Raw genomic sequence first — 15,559 nt, 5'->3', positions numbered from 1 at the left:
AAATCGAGTCTTAAAGACTCGATTTCCAGATAGGCGCCACGTGGAAAAAACCACATCAGACGTGATCAATCCATAAAAATCGAGTCCCAAAACTCGATTTATAGGCCTTAAATCAAGTCTTTTAGATTCGAGATGCTAATAAAAAATATAGTTTTCAAACCTTAACTACTAACTAGATAGTTGGAAAAATTAAATTAGTTACCTAGATTCCCCCTATATATATATATATATATATGGGTGCTATATTAATGTGATAAAATTTAAAATAAACTATTCATGTTTTTAAAAAAAACTGAATATGTATTAAATGTGTGTTAGTTTAGATAGAAAAAGTCAAATCATTTTGTGATAAATCATAACTAAAAAGTAAAATTTTGTCAATTTCCTATACAGTGGGATTTGTGATACATCATAAATGAACCACAACTGGTTTATTAACAGATGTTGGCCAACACCTGTTAACAGTGTCATATATATATATATATATATAGATAAAATGTAGTTAATGCCATAGGCGGAGCTAGGGGGTGCCAGAGGTGCCACGACCCCCTAGCTTATGAAATTTTCCATTGATTTTCTTTTACATTTTTTATAATAAATCTAAAAATTACACAAAAATGTATTCACTGGCCCCTAAAAAAATTTAATATCTAAAACTTTTCAGAATAAACTAACTCAGTCCCTAATTATTGTGACAAAGAGGAGAAAAATGAGTAAATGATTTAACTGTTTAGGGATGAAATTTGCTAGTTTGATTAGTCCAAATTTAACCATATCTATTACCCTATGAATCACTACGAAACCTAAGGGCATCATTCAGAGATTAAAAAAACGACGACGTTTTCCTTGTTCGGTAGTGGGCGTGGCTTCTCGCAAATTATATTATGAAACAGACTCACTCACCCTTAGAGCTTGCAAGCGGCTTTCATTTGTATATACTGAAGAATCCTAGTGAAAAAAAGCGCGCGCCCACTTTAAATACCAAAAAAAAAAAAAGGTTCATTCTGTTTTGATTTTTCTATTTCTAAAAGTTTGAGAGAAATAGAGATAGCAATAAGGCTTTGTTTCTTTCTCTGTAAGTTGAAACTACTATGGCGGTTCAGAGCTCAACTACACATGTTCCTTCGACCAACAAACCTCACACTCACTTCTTTGGTAAGCTTTTCATTTTTATTTATTTGGTTTAAATCGATTGAAATGATCGGTTCGATTGTTGGAGAGAAAATATGTGTTTGTTACGAAGGTACTGTTTGGTTGATAAGAAAATGCCGGAAAGTGAAGGATTAAGAAGATTATGATTCTTGCTTTTATTTTGGTTTTTAATATTTAGGATTTTGAATATTATGTGAAGCAATGGTATACACTTTATTTTTCTTATAAATATGTGTGTGTGTGTGTGAGTGTTTGTTTAATCTTTGTACTATCTCCTTAGTAAGAAAATGGTGATAAAGAACATAAATCAAAGTTTAATATTTACATTTTTAAGTATTCAAGTCAAATGAAGGGTAAATTTGATGGCTAAGGGGTTTTTTTTTTTTTTTTTTTAATTTTATTTTTAATAATTAAAGAAAAAATAACAGTAACTATCATGAACAGCACCTGGAAGGAGATTGAATGATATCTGAGTATATTTTGTATAGGTATATGTTGGCTCTTAGCCTATCCGAAAAATTACACTTGCGATGGTAAATGTGATGTGAAGAAGTAGTGTGCAGATGTCTGACAAATTGATAGTCAAGTAGCTAGATATTTATGCCGCCTTGCCACTGGCTCTAGCTCAAATTGTACTTCCAATCACCTTAGAAACATGATGGTGGGTGTGAGATCATGGAGAGGGTGCGATATTGAGGGTTCTAATCACATGGGATGTGAGAGTTAAATTACCAAGCAAAATAGCGCGCACCTTGTTAGCCATTTTGTTGCATGAAGAGGAACTTTGGTATGTTTGACTTGAGTCACTTGACTATAAATTTTGTTCAAGATGCTGCTTCTAGATTGAATCTTTTCTTGTTTGAACTAAAAAAAAGGCTGTAGTGTTGCTTCTTAAAGTTAAGGCAATGGGCATACAGAAATTTGTTTAATATTGTGTTTTAGATGTTTTAAACAATAGAACCAAACTATGAAGTTGTCTGATTGATTTTATCTTGTGATGCAGTATGGAGGGAGTTTGTATGGGGAGCTATTGCTGGTGCTTTTGGTGAAGGAATGATGCATCCAATAGACACCATAAAGACGCGGATTCAAAGTCAAGCTATTCTAAGTGCAAGCCAAGTATAATAGCAATCCATTACATTGTTGTCATGCCCTTTTCATGACATCACATTGGAAACTTGATAATGTTATCGTTTTGGTTATGTTATAAGAGCGTGAAATAATAGCTAATATATTTTATTTGAAAATTCTAAGAGAGTCACTTAATAATACAACTTCTCATGTTATTTTTGTCTTGCTAGAGTTTTTTTGTTTGCATGGGAATGTTTTGCTTCTTGACACTTTGTTTTTAAAATTTCAGAATCAAAAGAGCATAATACAAATGGTAAAAACTGTTTGGGTTGCTGATGGATTAAGAGGTAAATTTTATTTAATCTTCAAGTAACTTGCAGTTTTTGTGTATGACATCAGGTTGTATGTTTGTTGCATTATTCATGAGTCATGACCTTCCTGTGATATCTGCATGCATGAGATAAAATTTTAACGACTACTTATGGATAAATTATCATGTAAATGTAAGGCATTATTATGCATACAATCCAATGCTTGAGCTTTAAACTGTGGGGACCCTTTTTTTTCCTTGTTTGACACTAACGCATTTACTGTAATGTAGTTTTGTCGATACTAACCATTCTTGTAGGCTTTTATAGAGGTATAACTCCTGGGGTTACTGGGTCTCTTGCGACTGGAGCAACATATTTTGGCGTCATAGAGTCAACCAAAAAGTGGATTGAAGAATCTCATCCTGGCCTTGGCGGCCACTGGGCACATTTCATTGCTGGAGCTCTTGGTAAGCTGTCTAGAATTCCAAATCTGTATCTCACTTTGATTCATGATGCTGCAATTTGAGTTTCTTGCAACATTCAATGAGCATTCATTTGCTGAAAAGAATGATCAACATATTATTGTTAGATGGTATTTATTCTATGCTCTGAGTTATAGAAGTGTCTTTGCAGCACAGGACCTTTTGAATCAATGTGAGGATGCTTTTTTGAGCTGCCAATTTCATCATATCTTGAGAATGCATCACAAAACCTTTTAAATCAATAGGCTTAGGAATGCCATTCAGAAATCTGCTTGCCCTAAAGTTCTTAGATCTCATGTTAATTTTCTCTGCAATCTTGAGCTTAGATTTAGCCCTTTTAGTTTCAATGATATAATAATGTAAAGCATATATTAGTTAACATTGGAGTAGCTTTCTCACTCTTTGAGTCTTTACAGCATAGAAATTGTTTGACTTGATGCTTGTTTTGAGTAAAATTAAATTGCTTTTTTCATACTCCATGAGTGGCATTTTTTTTTTATTCATTTGGACAGCTGCAAAAGACAAGATTCTAACAACCTATAATTTGAGACATAATTGCAGATTGGTGTTGCATGTGTAGAGTTTTCAGGGAGTTGGTAAATCACCTGTTCCTACATTGTGAGGTTGCTAGAGAGTTATTAGCTTATGGCCTAAGTTTGTTTGGAGCAATGTGGGTTATGCCAAGTTTGGTGATTGCCTTATTAGCTTGTTAGAAAGGCACTTTGGAAAGAATAATAGATCCGAATTTGGAAGACCATTTTGTTCTGTTTAATGTGGAGTGTTTGAAGTGAAAGGAATGCACCTCTGTAGTGAAGATAAAATTTTCACCTATTATGGATTTGCATGAGTGGGAGCATGCTGCCAACATCTCCTCTTTGTCAGATTTTTTTAGAATTCAGTGAGATGTTGAATTTTAGATGATAAAATTTTCCTCTTTTTTGGCTCAGCCTTTGAATACTTCCCGTTTACTAGGGTCGTGTCCATTTTGTGCTTTATATAATTATATATGTAAAATCCTTTTTAACCTGTTTCTTGTATTCAAATTCCCTCTTTGCTGAATCTAAGAAAAGTCCTTTTTATCCTGTTTCTTGTCTTCAAATTCTTTCTTGTCTTTTTCCCTGTTTACTAGGGCTATGATTCTTTTTGCACTAGCATTTTGTTAGAGGTTTAAAAAAAATGCATTTTATCTTTTTTGCATAAACTCCAATCTTTCAATTGCCAAAACATTCTTTGTATGCATGCATTATATTTCCCTTGGTGAGGTTCCACACCATCAAAAAAAAAAAAAATCCCATTTTGTGTAAAAGATAAGCAATTTGAACATTTGTGCAGTCAGCAGCCATCGTGTACCTCAGAGGACTCAGATTTCTGTCTTGTTCTTCTCTGCATTTCAGGAGATACACTTGGCTCTTTTGTTTATGTTCCTTGTGAAGTAATGAAGCAACGCATGCAGGTTCAAGGCACACCGAGATCTTGGAGTTCTGTAATCATGAAAGATAACATCTCTTTGAAGCCTAGTATGCCAATGTATGGTTACTATACAGGGATTTTCCAGGCTGCCTGTTCAATATGGAAGGAACAGGGGCTAAAAGGATTATATGCAGGGTATATGTCAGACTCTATTTCTTTGGATTTTGTGATTTTATTTGTTATATATATATATATATGTATGTATGTATGTATGTGTGTATATATATATATATATATTTTATTATAAGTTAATTGAGCTAATATTTTATGTATCTTTAGATTTTTTATTTTTATTTTTAATTTTAGGTCTCTAGGACTGATGGCTATAAGTTGCAACCGTGTTGGATTGGATGAGTCTAACCCCACAAATAATTAGGTTTTTGTGAATCATGATCAAGCCAAGATCTCTATATGCCAACTGGTTGACATCATCTGAATGAGCTAGTTGATGCTGGAATGAATGCAATCCAATTTCATCATAAACCATGCATTTACTATCAGATCTGGAACCTAAAGTTATCAACCAGTGCAAACACCTACAGTATATGATATATCCATGTACTCCATAAGTAAGAAGATGGAATCATGAGCTTTTAGTTTGTTAAAAAATGTGGCATCAAGCGAAATTACACTCATTGATTATCCATTTACATTTATGAAATTCTTATTTATTTCCTGGTATAATGCTTTCTCATCCATCAATTATCTTGTTAAAAGATTTCAAGAAGTTTGAAACTTTTTTTTTTTTGGTTGAATTAATGAGGTTTGATAATTAGATACATATCCAGTCATTCTAACCCTCCTACTCTCCATAAAGAAAGATCGATCCTATTATTGGTTAAGCTTATCATGCTAACAATATTTCTGGTATAAACCTTTTTTTTAAACATTTCATTAGAAATTAAAAAAATATGTACAAAGGGGAGAACACAAAATCCCCCTAACGAAGTACAACTGAAAATTTGGAAGAGTAACAAAGTCAAAGAAAGAATTACAATGGAAACTACGTACAAGAAATTACCCAATGGTGCAATCTAAATCTCTATTTTTTTCTTTAAAAAACATCAAAATACATTATAAGAAACTAAGGTGTTTCTTTCCCACTCAAATTTTCTGTCTATAATGTCATTTTCTTTTTTGGTTGCTTTGACAGTTACTGGTCTACACTTGCAAGGGATGTGCCTTTTGCTGGTCTAATGGTATGCAGATCGTTTACGGTTTCACAGTTTCTTGCATTTTTTTTCATTTCTTCTTACATTGCATATACAATAAGTGGTTGTAAAATATTTTAGTCTATTTAATCTCGTTGCTATATTAATTAAACTTACTCATCGAACAGTAATTTTAGCTTTGGGAGATTTTTTAAATATTGGACTTAAGGATTCAGAGAGGAAAAGTAGAATTTATGATTTCTATGATGGAATTTCTATTTCTTTCTGAATAATGATGGTCCATACCTACTCATCTTCAAGGGATAAGAATGAAGGCAGTATTAGCTGCTCTGGACGACTCTTTGACTTAAACCTTTCTGTTTGGGAACTTAGTGGTTAAAATAAAATTTCAGGTCTTCTAGCAATTCATGTCCTTAAAATATTCATGTTCTTGCTAATTATTACCTCTAGGGAGTTCTTTTAAGATTCTTGAGGTAGAATTTTTCTGGAGAACCAAACTATGTGGGCAATTTGTTGGTTCACAGGTTGAACAGAATTAGTTTTGTGATAATGGAAGAGAAGTAATATGGAGATGTTATGATTGCTTAAGAGATAAGTCTAAATAGTCCAATGCGATAAGTAATTGAATTATTTGAATGGAAGCTTAAAAGAGATTAAAATAAATTACAAATAACAACAAGAATCTCTGTATATTGTATGCTACCCTGGTTAACCCCGCTTGAAAGGCTTGAGGACTGTCCTGTGTATCTCAATTATTGGGAGGGCTTTCATTTGATTTGGGTAAAAATGGGGGATAGATTTGATGTATTGTAGTTGATGTCCTACTGTGAAGGGGCTTGCTCCTTTTTGTTGTGCAGTAGTTTTGACAGAGTTTGATAGATTTCTATTGGACATTTCATGTTGTTTACTTGGTTTTCTACCGACCTGAGTTTTGCTCTGGTTCTGCTGGTTATTAGGCCCTCTCACGTGGGGGTGGGTCCCACGCTTGTGGGGTCCACCCCCATGTGAGAGGGAAGTGTACAAAATAATAAATCAGTTGTTAGGGCATATTGACCTTTGCTTTGTGTGTTAATAATATTCTTTCTGATTCATCCAACAAAAAAAATCCTGCTTGAAAAGTTTAGTTGGTGATGGCTATAGGCTTATAGTGAAAACACTGAAACAGGAATTAACAGTGCAAATTTGTGGTCCCATCTTAACCGATAGCTCTGATTATTCTAGTCTTCTTAGCATTGGTGTTTCACTGTGTACCAATTTATCTTCCTTCTAGTTATTTTTATGGTTAAAAGACTCATGTTTTTAGCATTGGCGTTTCACTGGGTAACTAATTTGTTGTCTCTAAATCATATAATCTTCTCTAGTTTGTTCTTATCTCCTTGGCAACTTTGTTTCCACTAATACATGGACATTCATAGTTACCAAAGTTGTCTTTTTTTGCCCGTATTTTCTTGCCCTTGTGTGTGTGTTAGGCTTTAATGTTATGATTGATGTCTGCCCTTGGCAGGTTATGTCTTATGAAGCCTTGAAAGATGTCACAGAGTATGGGAGGCAAAAATGGATACCCAATTCAAATTGGCATGTTAATAGTTCTCTGGAAGGACTTTTATTGGGAGGTTTAGCTGGTGGTATGTTCCTTCCTTGTGCTTCAATCTAAATAGTGCAGGTTATTAGATCTTCTTTGATTGAACTCAGCAACCTGTCTTACTTATCAACCCAAAAAAAAATCTGCCACCTGTCGTGCCTGAACAGAAATTTATGGTTCTTTCAAATTGTACAGGTTTTAGTGCATATCTAACCACTCCCTTGGATGTCATCAAAACAAGATTGCAAGTACAGGGATCGACTACTAGGTATCAGAGTTTTAAAATTATTGTTTTGTTCATATTTTTCATGAGGTACAGTTGTCTGTTTGGGGCTAATTCATGACACAAGTATCAGACAATAACCATTCTTTCTTGTCTTGTTACTCCACTTTACACATACGTGAGCAAGGTTTATTATTTTTTGAAGTTAATTGTGGTGCATCCACATTCTCACCCATGCAAATGCACATATTCTCCTCTATACAAAGAATATCTTTTTAGTGCAGCAGCTGTTTGTACCCTTTCTTACCTTTTCACAAAGTAGAATTAGCATTGGCCTAGAGGGAGGGCAAGTGCCTTCCACCAATAGCAATAGATCGTGGGTTCCAGTTTGGGAATCAGTCTCTTGGGAAAAGAATAAAAAAAGAAGGGACTTTAACTGTATGACTCTACTGGCACAGACTTTAACTGTGCTTTAGAATATAGACCAAGTACTTCAACATGTTTAATTGGAAGAGGGAGAGGGAACTTGTATGTTATAAATTTTCATGTGTTGCAAACCAAACACACATGCACACAAAGGGGAGAGTTTTCCCCTTTTAGCTTGTTTTGGAAGGACATCCATACTGGTTTTATTTTTTATTTATTTGGGATCTTACGTTTGTGCCTGACAGTAGTCAATGGTTTTTCTTTCTGAGTGAGTGAAAGTTAGAAATGTCAGTGACTCAGTTTTCTGATGTTGTTAACTATTAGGTACAATGGCTGGTTTGATGCAATTCATAATATATGGAAGACTGAAGGCACAAAGGGCTTGTTCAGGGGTAGTATCCCAAGGATTACATGGTATATTCCAGCTTCTGCTCTAACGTTCATGGCTGTGGAATTCCTTAGAGACCACTTTAATGATCACACGCAAGTTGCAAGCTTGTTGGTTGACAAAAAAGAATCTTCTTTACAGAAAGTAGCTTAGAAACTTGTACTGAATCACATTTGTTTCAGAAATGCAGTGTTGCATCATATCAAGTTTAAATGTTTAGTAGACATGTCAATTGAATTTCTTTGGTTGAGCTGGTGGTAACCATGGCAGCAATTTATTGCCAAATTTTCCTCACCAGCCAATGTAAAATGAAGTAACTGAAATTTGCAATCTTCTTGTCTCATTGAGCATGCTTAACATATATGAGTTGCAAGTCGCAGCTGGTGTATTTTACAGGATCATTGCCAATGATGGACTGGACATTGGTTGCTGTTTATTGAACCAAAGGGTATTTTAGAGTGTGTTCAGGTTACAAATCACATTGGTTGCCTCTTGCAGTCTTCCTGGGTTCAATGTTATTATGGCTATTCTGCTTGTACAGTCCGGGATTATTCATGATTGCCGTCTCTAACACCTGATAGGTACTTTGAAGTCCTCCATCAGAATTCTCTATATTCTTGTTTTGGCCAGACTTCCAAAATTTGTGTTCCTTTTTTTTTTTAGCTCAAATTAATCATTTTTCTTCTCTTAACTGTCTCTAGAATATATCCAAGAATCTTTTGTCCTTCTAACGGATCTTATAATTCAATTAGCACCTTTTTGGATATTAACACATTTAATCACTTAGCTTTATTATACTGTATATTGAAATATAAAATTATGATAAACAATCACAATAATAATAATAATAATAATATAAATTTATTTAAAATTTCTTGGTAAAAATATTTTAGTTGGGCTAATATTATAGAATTTTGCCTCAAGCAAAACTATATTAACAATTAATTAATAAAAATCTAAAGCTATAAATTTCTTGAAACTTCTGTTAATAGAATTGTAATTAGAGTAGTAGTATTATAGATTTTTATAATCTATCCGGACAAGATTTCGCTCTAAATTAGTTTGAATAGAAACCTTCAAACTCATTATTTGAATGTGAATTTTGAAAATCTAACCGTTGAATTGCATGATTTTATGTTCTTAACACACATGTCAAATTTTATTCACATTGGGTGTTATTTACCATTAGATCAATAAACTTATTTTTTTTATGCATAATTTTTTATCACAAAAACTTGAAATTTAAATATTTCATTGATGACATAGTTATTGATCTTTGATCTTTTTGAAATTTTACAATTATGGAGAATATAATAAGAACATACAATCCAACAGTTAGATTTTCAAATTTCACATCTAATCAAAAGATATAAAAGGAGTTTAAAGGGTTTATTTTCAAATTAATTTGGAGAGAAACCTTTTCCAATTTGTTATAATATAGGAGTAATTACATTCCTCTTCCTTGAGATTTGAGGAAATAACACTTCACCCCAAACTTAAAGGGATAAAACACATTCCCCCTAACATCTGATTAACCAAGTTTTATTAAATTAATATTAAAAATGTTATGTACTAACTTGTCCCTTTGCATAAGAGTAGTGTACAAACCCAAAAAGACTAAGCCCATTTAGAATAGTGGAGTTAGGATTTACAGGCCCAAAGCAATTAATTTGTTAGAGTATGTGCCTACAAGGTCAATTTTAATGCTCCCTTATGGTTATGGTCCAACTAATAGATTAGAGGAAATAGGGCTAGGTGAATTGCGAATAAGAAGTACTAAATTTGAAAAATAACACGACCTCAGGTCTGGTTGAGGAGGCAATGTTCATAAAAAGTTTCTATCCTTAATACAAGGTGGTGCTTCACAATTTTTATGTACTTTTTCTTAATTTCTAGTCCCCTTTCTTGGAGGTATTTCTTTCCTTTATATAGTCCCTCCCATTGCATCTGACGCTCCACTTGTACAACTTAAGGCATTAGTTTGGATGCTTGTCCCATCAGGGCTCTGCTAGAGGTGGTAGAGTGTGCTGTGAGCTGTGAGATTACTGTTCAGGGGTCATTCCTTCATTAATGCGGCCAATTGAGTTAGTACAGTGCATTAAATACGGAGGTGATGGCTACTTTACTTAGATATTTCCTCTCTTCTTTACTTGCACGTCTTTACTGTCTTCCTTGGTATCCTGTCATTTGGTGCAAGTGGCTAGCTGAAGAATTCTCGAGGAGTGCTCGTTCTTCGGGCTCCTCAGATGATGGGCCTCTACATCTTCCCTCCTCGGATTCTCATCCAAGTGTCCAACCCGGATTGGTGTGCAAATGAGCCTTTTTCCATCCTCAAACTGGGCCCATGTGCTCTGTTCTGCGTTGGAATCCTACCCTCCCCACAAATAGTTTTCAAAAAAAAAATTATTTGATAATTAAAATTCAATATTTTAAAATTTTAATTCAAATGTATTTTAAATGTTAAGGGTGAATTTTGATTCTTCTTTTTTCTCTTTTTTTCAACGGGTTATGGAGAGTTTTGTCGTTGCAAGTGTTTTGGTGCTTGATAAATTTTGCATTTTTATTCTAAATTTATCAGTTATTTTTTTACTAACTATGGCTAAACTTTTATAAAGAGATTCTTATAAAAGTTTATAATATATCATTACTAATATAAACAAAGGGGAGTATTAGTTTTTTCAATCCTTAAGAGAGGAGAATGTTTTTTTTTTTTTTTGATGAGTTTTTTTCTTTAGGTTTAGGGTAAAATGTCATTCGTCTAAACCTTAATAGAAGGGAGTGTAATTACCTTATATAATACCCGAAGACGATTGACCATTTGTTGATCTTCTAATGTTTTGTCACATAAAGCTTTGGTAGTCTTACAATTTTATACATCATTTTATTATTATTAATATATTTATTATGTCAAAATAAGAGCGACTACAACGGAGTAAACTAAAGAGTTTTAAATCAACTATCACTCAGTAACATGAAGAGTTTTAAACCAATTATTACTCTATAATATGAAGAGTTTTAAACAAAATTGAAGACGTTTGACTATTAGTTGACCCTCTAATATTTTGCCACATAAACTTTGATAGTCTCACAATTTTACACATTTTTTTTAGTGTTAATTTAGTATTTATTATGTTATAAAGAGAGTTTTGAATCGACTATTATTAAGCAAATTAAAAAATTTTAAGCCAACTAGTACTTAGTCAGCAACATAAAGAGTCTAACCAAACCCACATCCTACTCTCTCTCTCTCTCTCTCTCTCTCTCTCCATATATAGGACATCACACCAAAATGGGGGAAATTGGCATCTGTCCTTAATTTGTAAATTACATAGTAAAATGCTCATATTTTGAAACTATTTAGTAAAATGTCTATGTTTCTTAAACTTGATGAACAAAATTGAGTTATAGTTGAAACTTGACATTAGTAATATCGAGTTTTATGTATATTTTACCACTTAATTTTTATAAAAAATTTAAATATAATATCAAGTTTTATTTAAAAATATACATATAATTTGATCGTGAGAATATCAAATTTTACATCTAACTTGATATTCTGCAAACATAAACCGTGTCTGCTCTTTTATTTCTACAAATCCTTCGTTCTCTTCGAGCTCAAACTTCGAGGCATCTTTTACCTGAACTTTTTTACTATGTTTTTCATTTTTTTTTTTCTTTTTCTTTATTTTTCGCAGTTATTTTATCTTTGTTTCGTATTATACAGTAAATATTAATTTTCATTTATTTTTAACTAATTGTAGTTTGACTAATTCAGGTGCATTGCACGCCACTCCCTTCAACCCTATAATATATAAAAACCGCCTCAAAAATGTTCCAACGTGTATTTGAACTAACCTGGAGACCCCAAAAAAACCAAGACCATGGAATCGGCGGCGAAGCGGTGCCACTACGAAGTCCTAGGGCTGAGCCGCGACTGCACCGCTGACGAAATCCGATCGGCGTACAAGAAGCTCGCCTTGCAACGCCACCCTGACAAGCTCGTCCAGTCCGGCTTATCCCATGCCGAAGCCACCGCTCAGTTCCAAGAGCTAGCCCAAGCTTACGAGGTCCTCTCCGACCCGAAAGAGCGAGCCTGGTACGACTCGCACCGGTCTCAGATCCTCTTCTCCGATCTCAACTCCAACTCGGTCGCTCCAAACTCGGCGATTCCAAACCTCTTCTCCTTCTTCTCCAACACCGTCTTTTCCGGGTACTCCGACTCGGGTCGCGGGTTCTACAAGGTGTATTCGGATCTCTTCGACAAGATTTACGCGAACGAGATCAATTTCTCGAGGAAATTAGGGTTAGCGTTGAACAAGGAGGCGCCGTTGATGGGGAATTTGGAGAGTCCGTACGTGCAGGTGACTGCGTTCTATAACTACTGGTTAGGGTTTTGTACGGTGATGGATTTTTGCTGGGCGGATCAGTACGATGCGATGGCCGGAGTGAATCGGAAATCGAGGAGAGTTATGGAGGAGGAGAACAAGAAGGTGAGGAAGAAGGCGAGGAGAGAGTATAACGAAACGGTGCGTGGATTGGCGGAGTTTGTGAAGAAGAGGGATAAGAGAGTGATTGATATGGCGGTGAAGAGGAATTTGGAGATGGAGAGGAAGAAGGAGGAGGAGAGAGAGAGGAAGAAGAGATTGGAGAAGGAGAGGATTGAGAAGGCTAGGGCTTACGTGGAGCCGGAGTGGACTAGGGTTGATGAGGAAGATTTGGAGGGAGATGGAAAGGGAATGGAAGAGGAGGAGGAGGAGGAGGAGGAGGAGGAAGAAGAGGAGAGGAAGAGGAAGGAGTTTTATTGTGTGGTGTGTGGGAAGAAGTTTAAGAGTGATAAGCAATGGAAGAATCACGAGCAGTCAAAAAAGCATAAGGAGAAAGTCGCAGAGTTTCGTGATTCTCTTGGTGATGAAGAAGAAGGAGATCAAGATATTGGGGAAGAAGAGGAGAGAGTCGTCGATGAGGTTGGTGAGCAAATTAGAGATGAATTAGAGATTGGGGATAAGGACGAGGAGGATGTGGAGAATGGAGTTGGATTTCATGATGTTGAGGATACAAATGAGGTTGGAGGAGGTGAGGAGAGTGATGGTGATGGTGTAGATGATGATGATGATGATGATGAAATGGGTGTGCTTGAAGCAATGGTGGCAGGGCGTAAGAGTAGGAAAAATGTGGGTTCAAGGAGTGAAGTAAAGGCGGCAGCGTGGAGTGAGGTTCGTGTTGAGGATGAGAGTGATGGGGTCGAGTTACCTAAGAGTAGGAACAATGTGGGTTCAAGGCGTGAAGAAAAGGCAGCCGCGTGGAGTGAGGTTCGTGTTGAGGATGAGAGTGATGGTGTTGATTTTATGGAATACAATAATACAAAGAGCAAGAGAAAGAATCGTAGGAGTAAAAAGAATGGTGGAGAGGCTACTAGGGATGTGACCGATGAGATTAATAGACAGAGTGAGGAGGGTGAGCGTAATGGACATGATCATTCAAAATTGGAGGAGGAAGAGTCCTCTTCTCATTCTGTTGTGGAAAATGAGAGTAATGGTAATGGTAATGGTAATGTTAAAGGGGGTGATCAGTTAGCTAGAGATAAAAAGTCTTCAAATCAACACGTTGATAAAAAAGGGGCTGGGAAGAAAGATACAAATGCCAAATCAAAGAACTCTTCCAAAGGAAAGAAAGCCAAGGTAACAATGCTTCACCAATTCTCTTCTTTACCCCATTATTGAGTATTTAGTATGTTTGCACCATCTTCAACGGGCATTGTTGAACTGTGTTTGTGTTGTTATTATCATTTTCATGTATAATGGAATGTTGTTATTATGATTAATGCTCTTTGTTCTAATTTGTGATGTCTTCCAAATCAGGCAACATCGAAGAATTCTAGCAACACATGTGATACATGTGGAGAGGAATTTGAATCAAGGTAATTCATGTCTTTTATTTCTATGGTTTACCTTTATTTTTCACTAGTTAGATTTGCAACCTGTGTCTCTTGTCATTTTGCTTCTATAGATATTCATTATTTGGATTTGTATGATTTTTTATAATGACAGGACTAAACTACACAAGCATTTGGGTGAATCCGGCCATGCTACATTAAAACACAGATGACGAAACAATTGATGATAGCATAAATTATCATGCGAGTGAGAGCAGCATTCCGCATGTTGGTTCGCATGAATTGTTTATTGTATTCATTCATTTATTCTGTTGTAACAATGCTAAACTACACTAAATAGTCATGGGTATCTGCAATTCTGCATGTAGCATACCCATTTTTTGTCCTCCTACTGTAGAGCAGGCTTCTGTTTTGATTGATAGTGTTTTTTAATTCAAGGTTTTCTTGCACCAAAGTAAGAAAAATGAAACCTGAGAATTCCAATGGCAAGTTGGCTTTGGCTTTTGCTGTATGTGGAGAAAATCAGTAACAGGAAAATATAAATAGATTTTCATAGATGAAATTCGTTTTCCTGAAATGTGATTGATATTTATTGTAAAAATGCATCGATTGGAATGTTTGAGCGATATTGTTTTTGGCTAAGCTATATGCTACTAGCTTATTCTCTTAAAAGTTAGGGAAAATTACACTTTACCACCCTAAACTATATCCTAGATTACACTTTGCACCCTAAACTATTCGAATGCACATTCTGCACCCTAAACTGTTATATTTGTTACATTTTGCACCCCGACGTTAATTTTACTGTTATGTTGGATGGAAATCTTGAGCACATGACTTGCACATATGTATTACTTAAGTGGCACAAAGTCAAAAGACCAAAAACCCCTCTTTTCAATTAATTAAAAACAAAAATTTATTTCTTTATTTTTTACCTAGCTCTCTCTCTCTCCAATCAAAATTTGTGAAACCCTAAATCCCCAAAACAAAATTATCAATGGCACCACCATCACTCCACCATCAAGTGAGCATTTGAAATTATGTCTTTCCATTGAATATTATAATTAAGTTCAAGGTAAGTCTGCACTCCTTTTTGCAGTAAGTGGCTATCAAAAAGCTGATATATGGCTTACAAGTTAATATTAATTCAAGATCCAGTGCCATAAAATTGGCAGCCTCGTGGAATTGGCAAAGCCACATATTAAATATTAAGGAAAAGGTTGTTTTTCACTTTCCCTCAGGGACATGTTCAGTGGCTCTTGTAAAGACCATTTAACCATTTATATTCAAGAGGTCAAGTTGGCCATTCGTTGCAGTGGTGGTCCTAGTGGAGCAGTAGTGGTGCCATTGATGATTTGATTTGGGAAGAGGAGTTGCTACGCACGCACA

At 35.0% G+C, this 15,559-nt stretch overlaps 2 protein-coding genes across 2 annotated transcripts; both read left to right on the top strand.

The window, feature by feature from the left end:
- The first annotated feature begins 773 nt into the window (after nucleotides 1–773).
- Nucleotides 774–8,713, top strand: LOC115963103 (mitochondrial substrate carrier family protein E). Its single transcript, XM_031081994.1, has 9 exons — nucleotides 774–1,155; nucleotides 2,156–2,271; nucleotides 2,513–2,570; nucleotides 2,852–3,001; nucleotides 4,411–4,621; nucleotides 5,640–5,685; nucleotides 7,163–7,283; nucleotides 7,436–7,508; nucleotides 8,214–8,713. The coding sequence occupies exons 1-9, from the start codon at nucleotides 1,092–1,094 to the stop codon at nucleotides 8,428–8,430; spliced, it is 1,056 nt and encodes a 351-aa protein (XP_030937854.1). The 5' UTR covers nucleotides 774–1,091; the 3' UTR covers nucleotides 8,431–8,713.
- Nucleotides 8,714–12,103: 3,390 nt separating this feature from the next.
- Nucleotides 12,104–14,607, top strand: LOC115964192 (DNAJ protein JJJ1 homolog). The gene is made up of 3 exons (XM_031083546.1): nucleotides 12,104–13,955; nucleotides 14,136–14,194; nucleotides 14,325–14,607. The coding sequence occupies exons 1-3, from the start codon at nucleotides 12,159–12,161 to the stop codon at nucleotides 14,380–14,382; spliced, it is 1,914 nt and encodes a 637-aa protein (XP_030939406.1). The 5' UTR covers nucleotides 12,104–12,158; the 3' UTR covers nucleotides 14,383–14,607.
- Nucleotides 14,608–15,559: the final 952 nt, after the last annotated feature.

This window comes from Quercus lobata, chromosome 10 (genome assembly GCF_001633185.2).
Source record: "Quercus lobata isolate SW786 chromosome 10, ValleyOak3.0 Primary Assembly, whole genome shotgun sequence".
NCBI classification, from domain to species: Eukaryota; Viridiplantae; Streptophyta; class Magnoliopsida; order Fagales; family Fagaceae; genus Quercus; species Quercus lobata.
Note: the sequence above shows the minus strand (reverse complement) of the source record. Positions and strands in the feature narration are given on the sequence as shown.

What these genes read in the sequence shown, in the direction of transcription:
- LOC115963103 (XM_031081994.1), top strand. Translation starts at nt 1,092, where the DNA reads ATGGCGGTTCAGAGCTCAACTACACATGTTCCTTCGACCAACAAACCT. An exon ending in TTTCATTGCTGGAGCTCTTG is followed by an intron (nt 3,002 to 4,410) that starts GTAAGCTGTCTA and finishes TCTGCATTTCAG; the next exon opens with GAGATACACTTGGCTCTTTT. An exon ending in CTAAAAGGATTATATGCAGG is followed by an intron (nt 4,622 to 5,639) that starts GTATATGTCAGA and finishes TTGCTTTGACAG; the next exon opens with TTACTGGTCTACACTTGCAA.
- LOC115964192 (XM_031083546.1), top strand. Translation starts at nt 12,159, where the DNA reads ATGGAATCGGCGGCGAAGCGGTGCCACTACGAAGTCCTAGGGCTGAGC. An exon ending in CCAAAGGAAAGAAAGCCAAG is followed by an intron (nt 13,956 to 14,135) that starts GTAACAATGCTT and finishes CTTCCAAATCAG; the next exon opens with GCAACATCGAAGAATTCTAG. An exon ending in GGAGAGGAATTTGAATCAAG is followed by an intron (nt 14,195 to 14,324) that starts GTAATTCATGTC and finishes TTATAATGACAG; the next exon opens with GACTAAACTACACAAGCATT.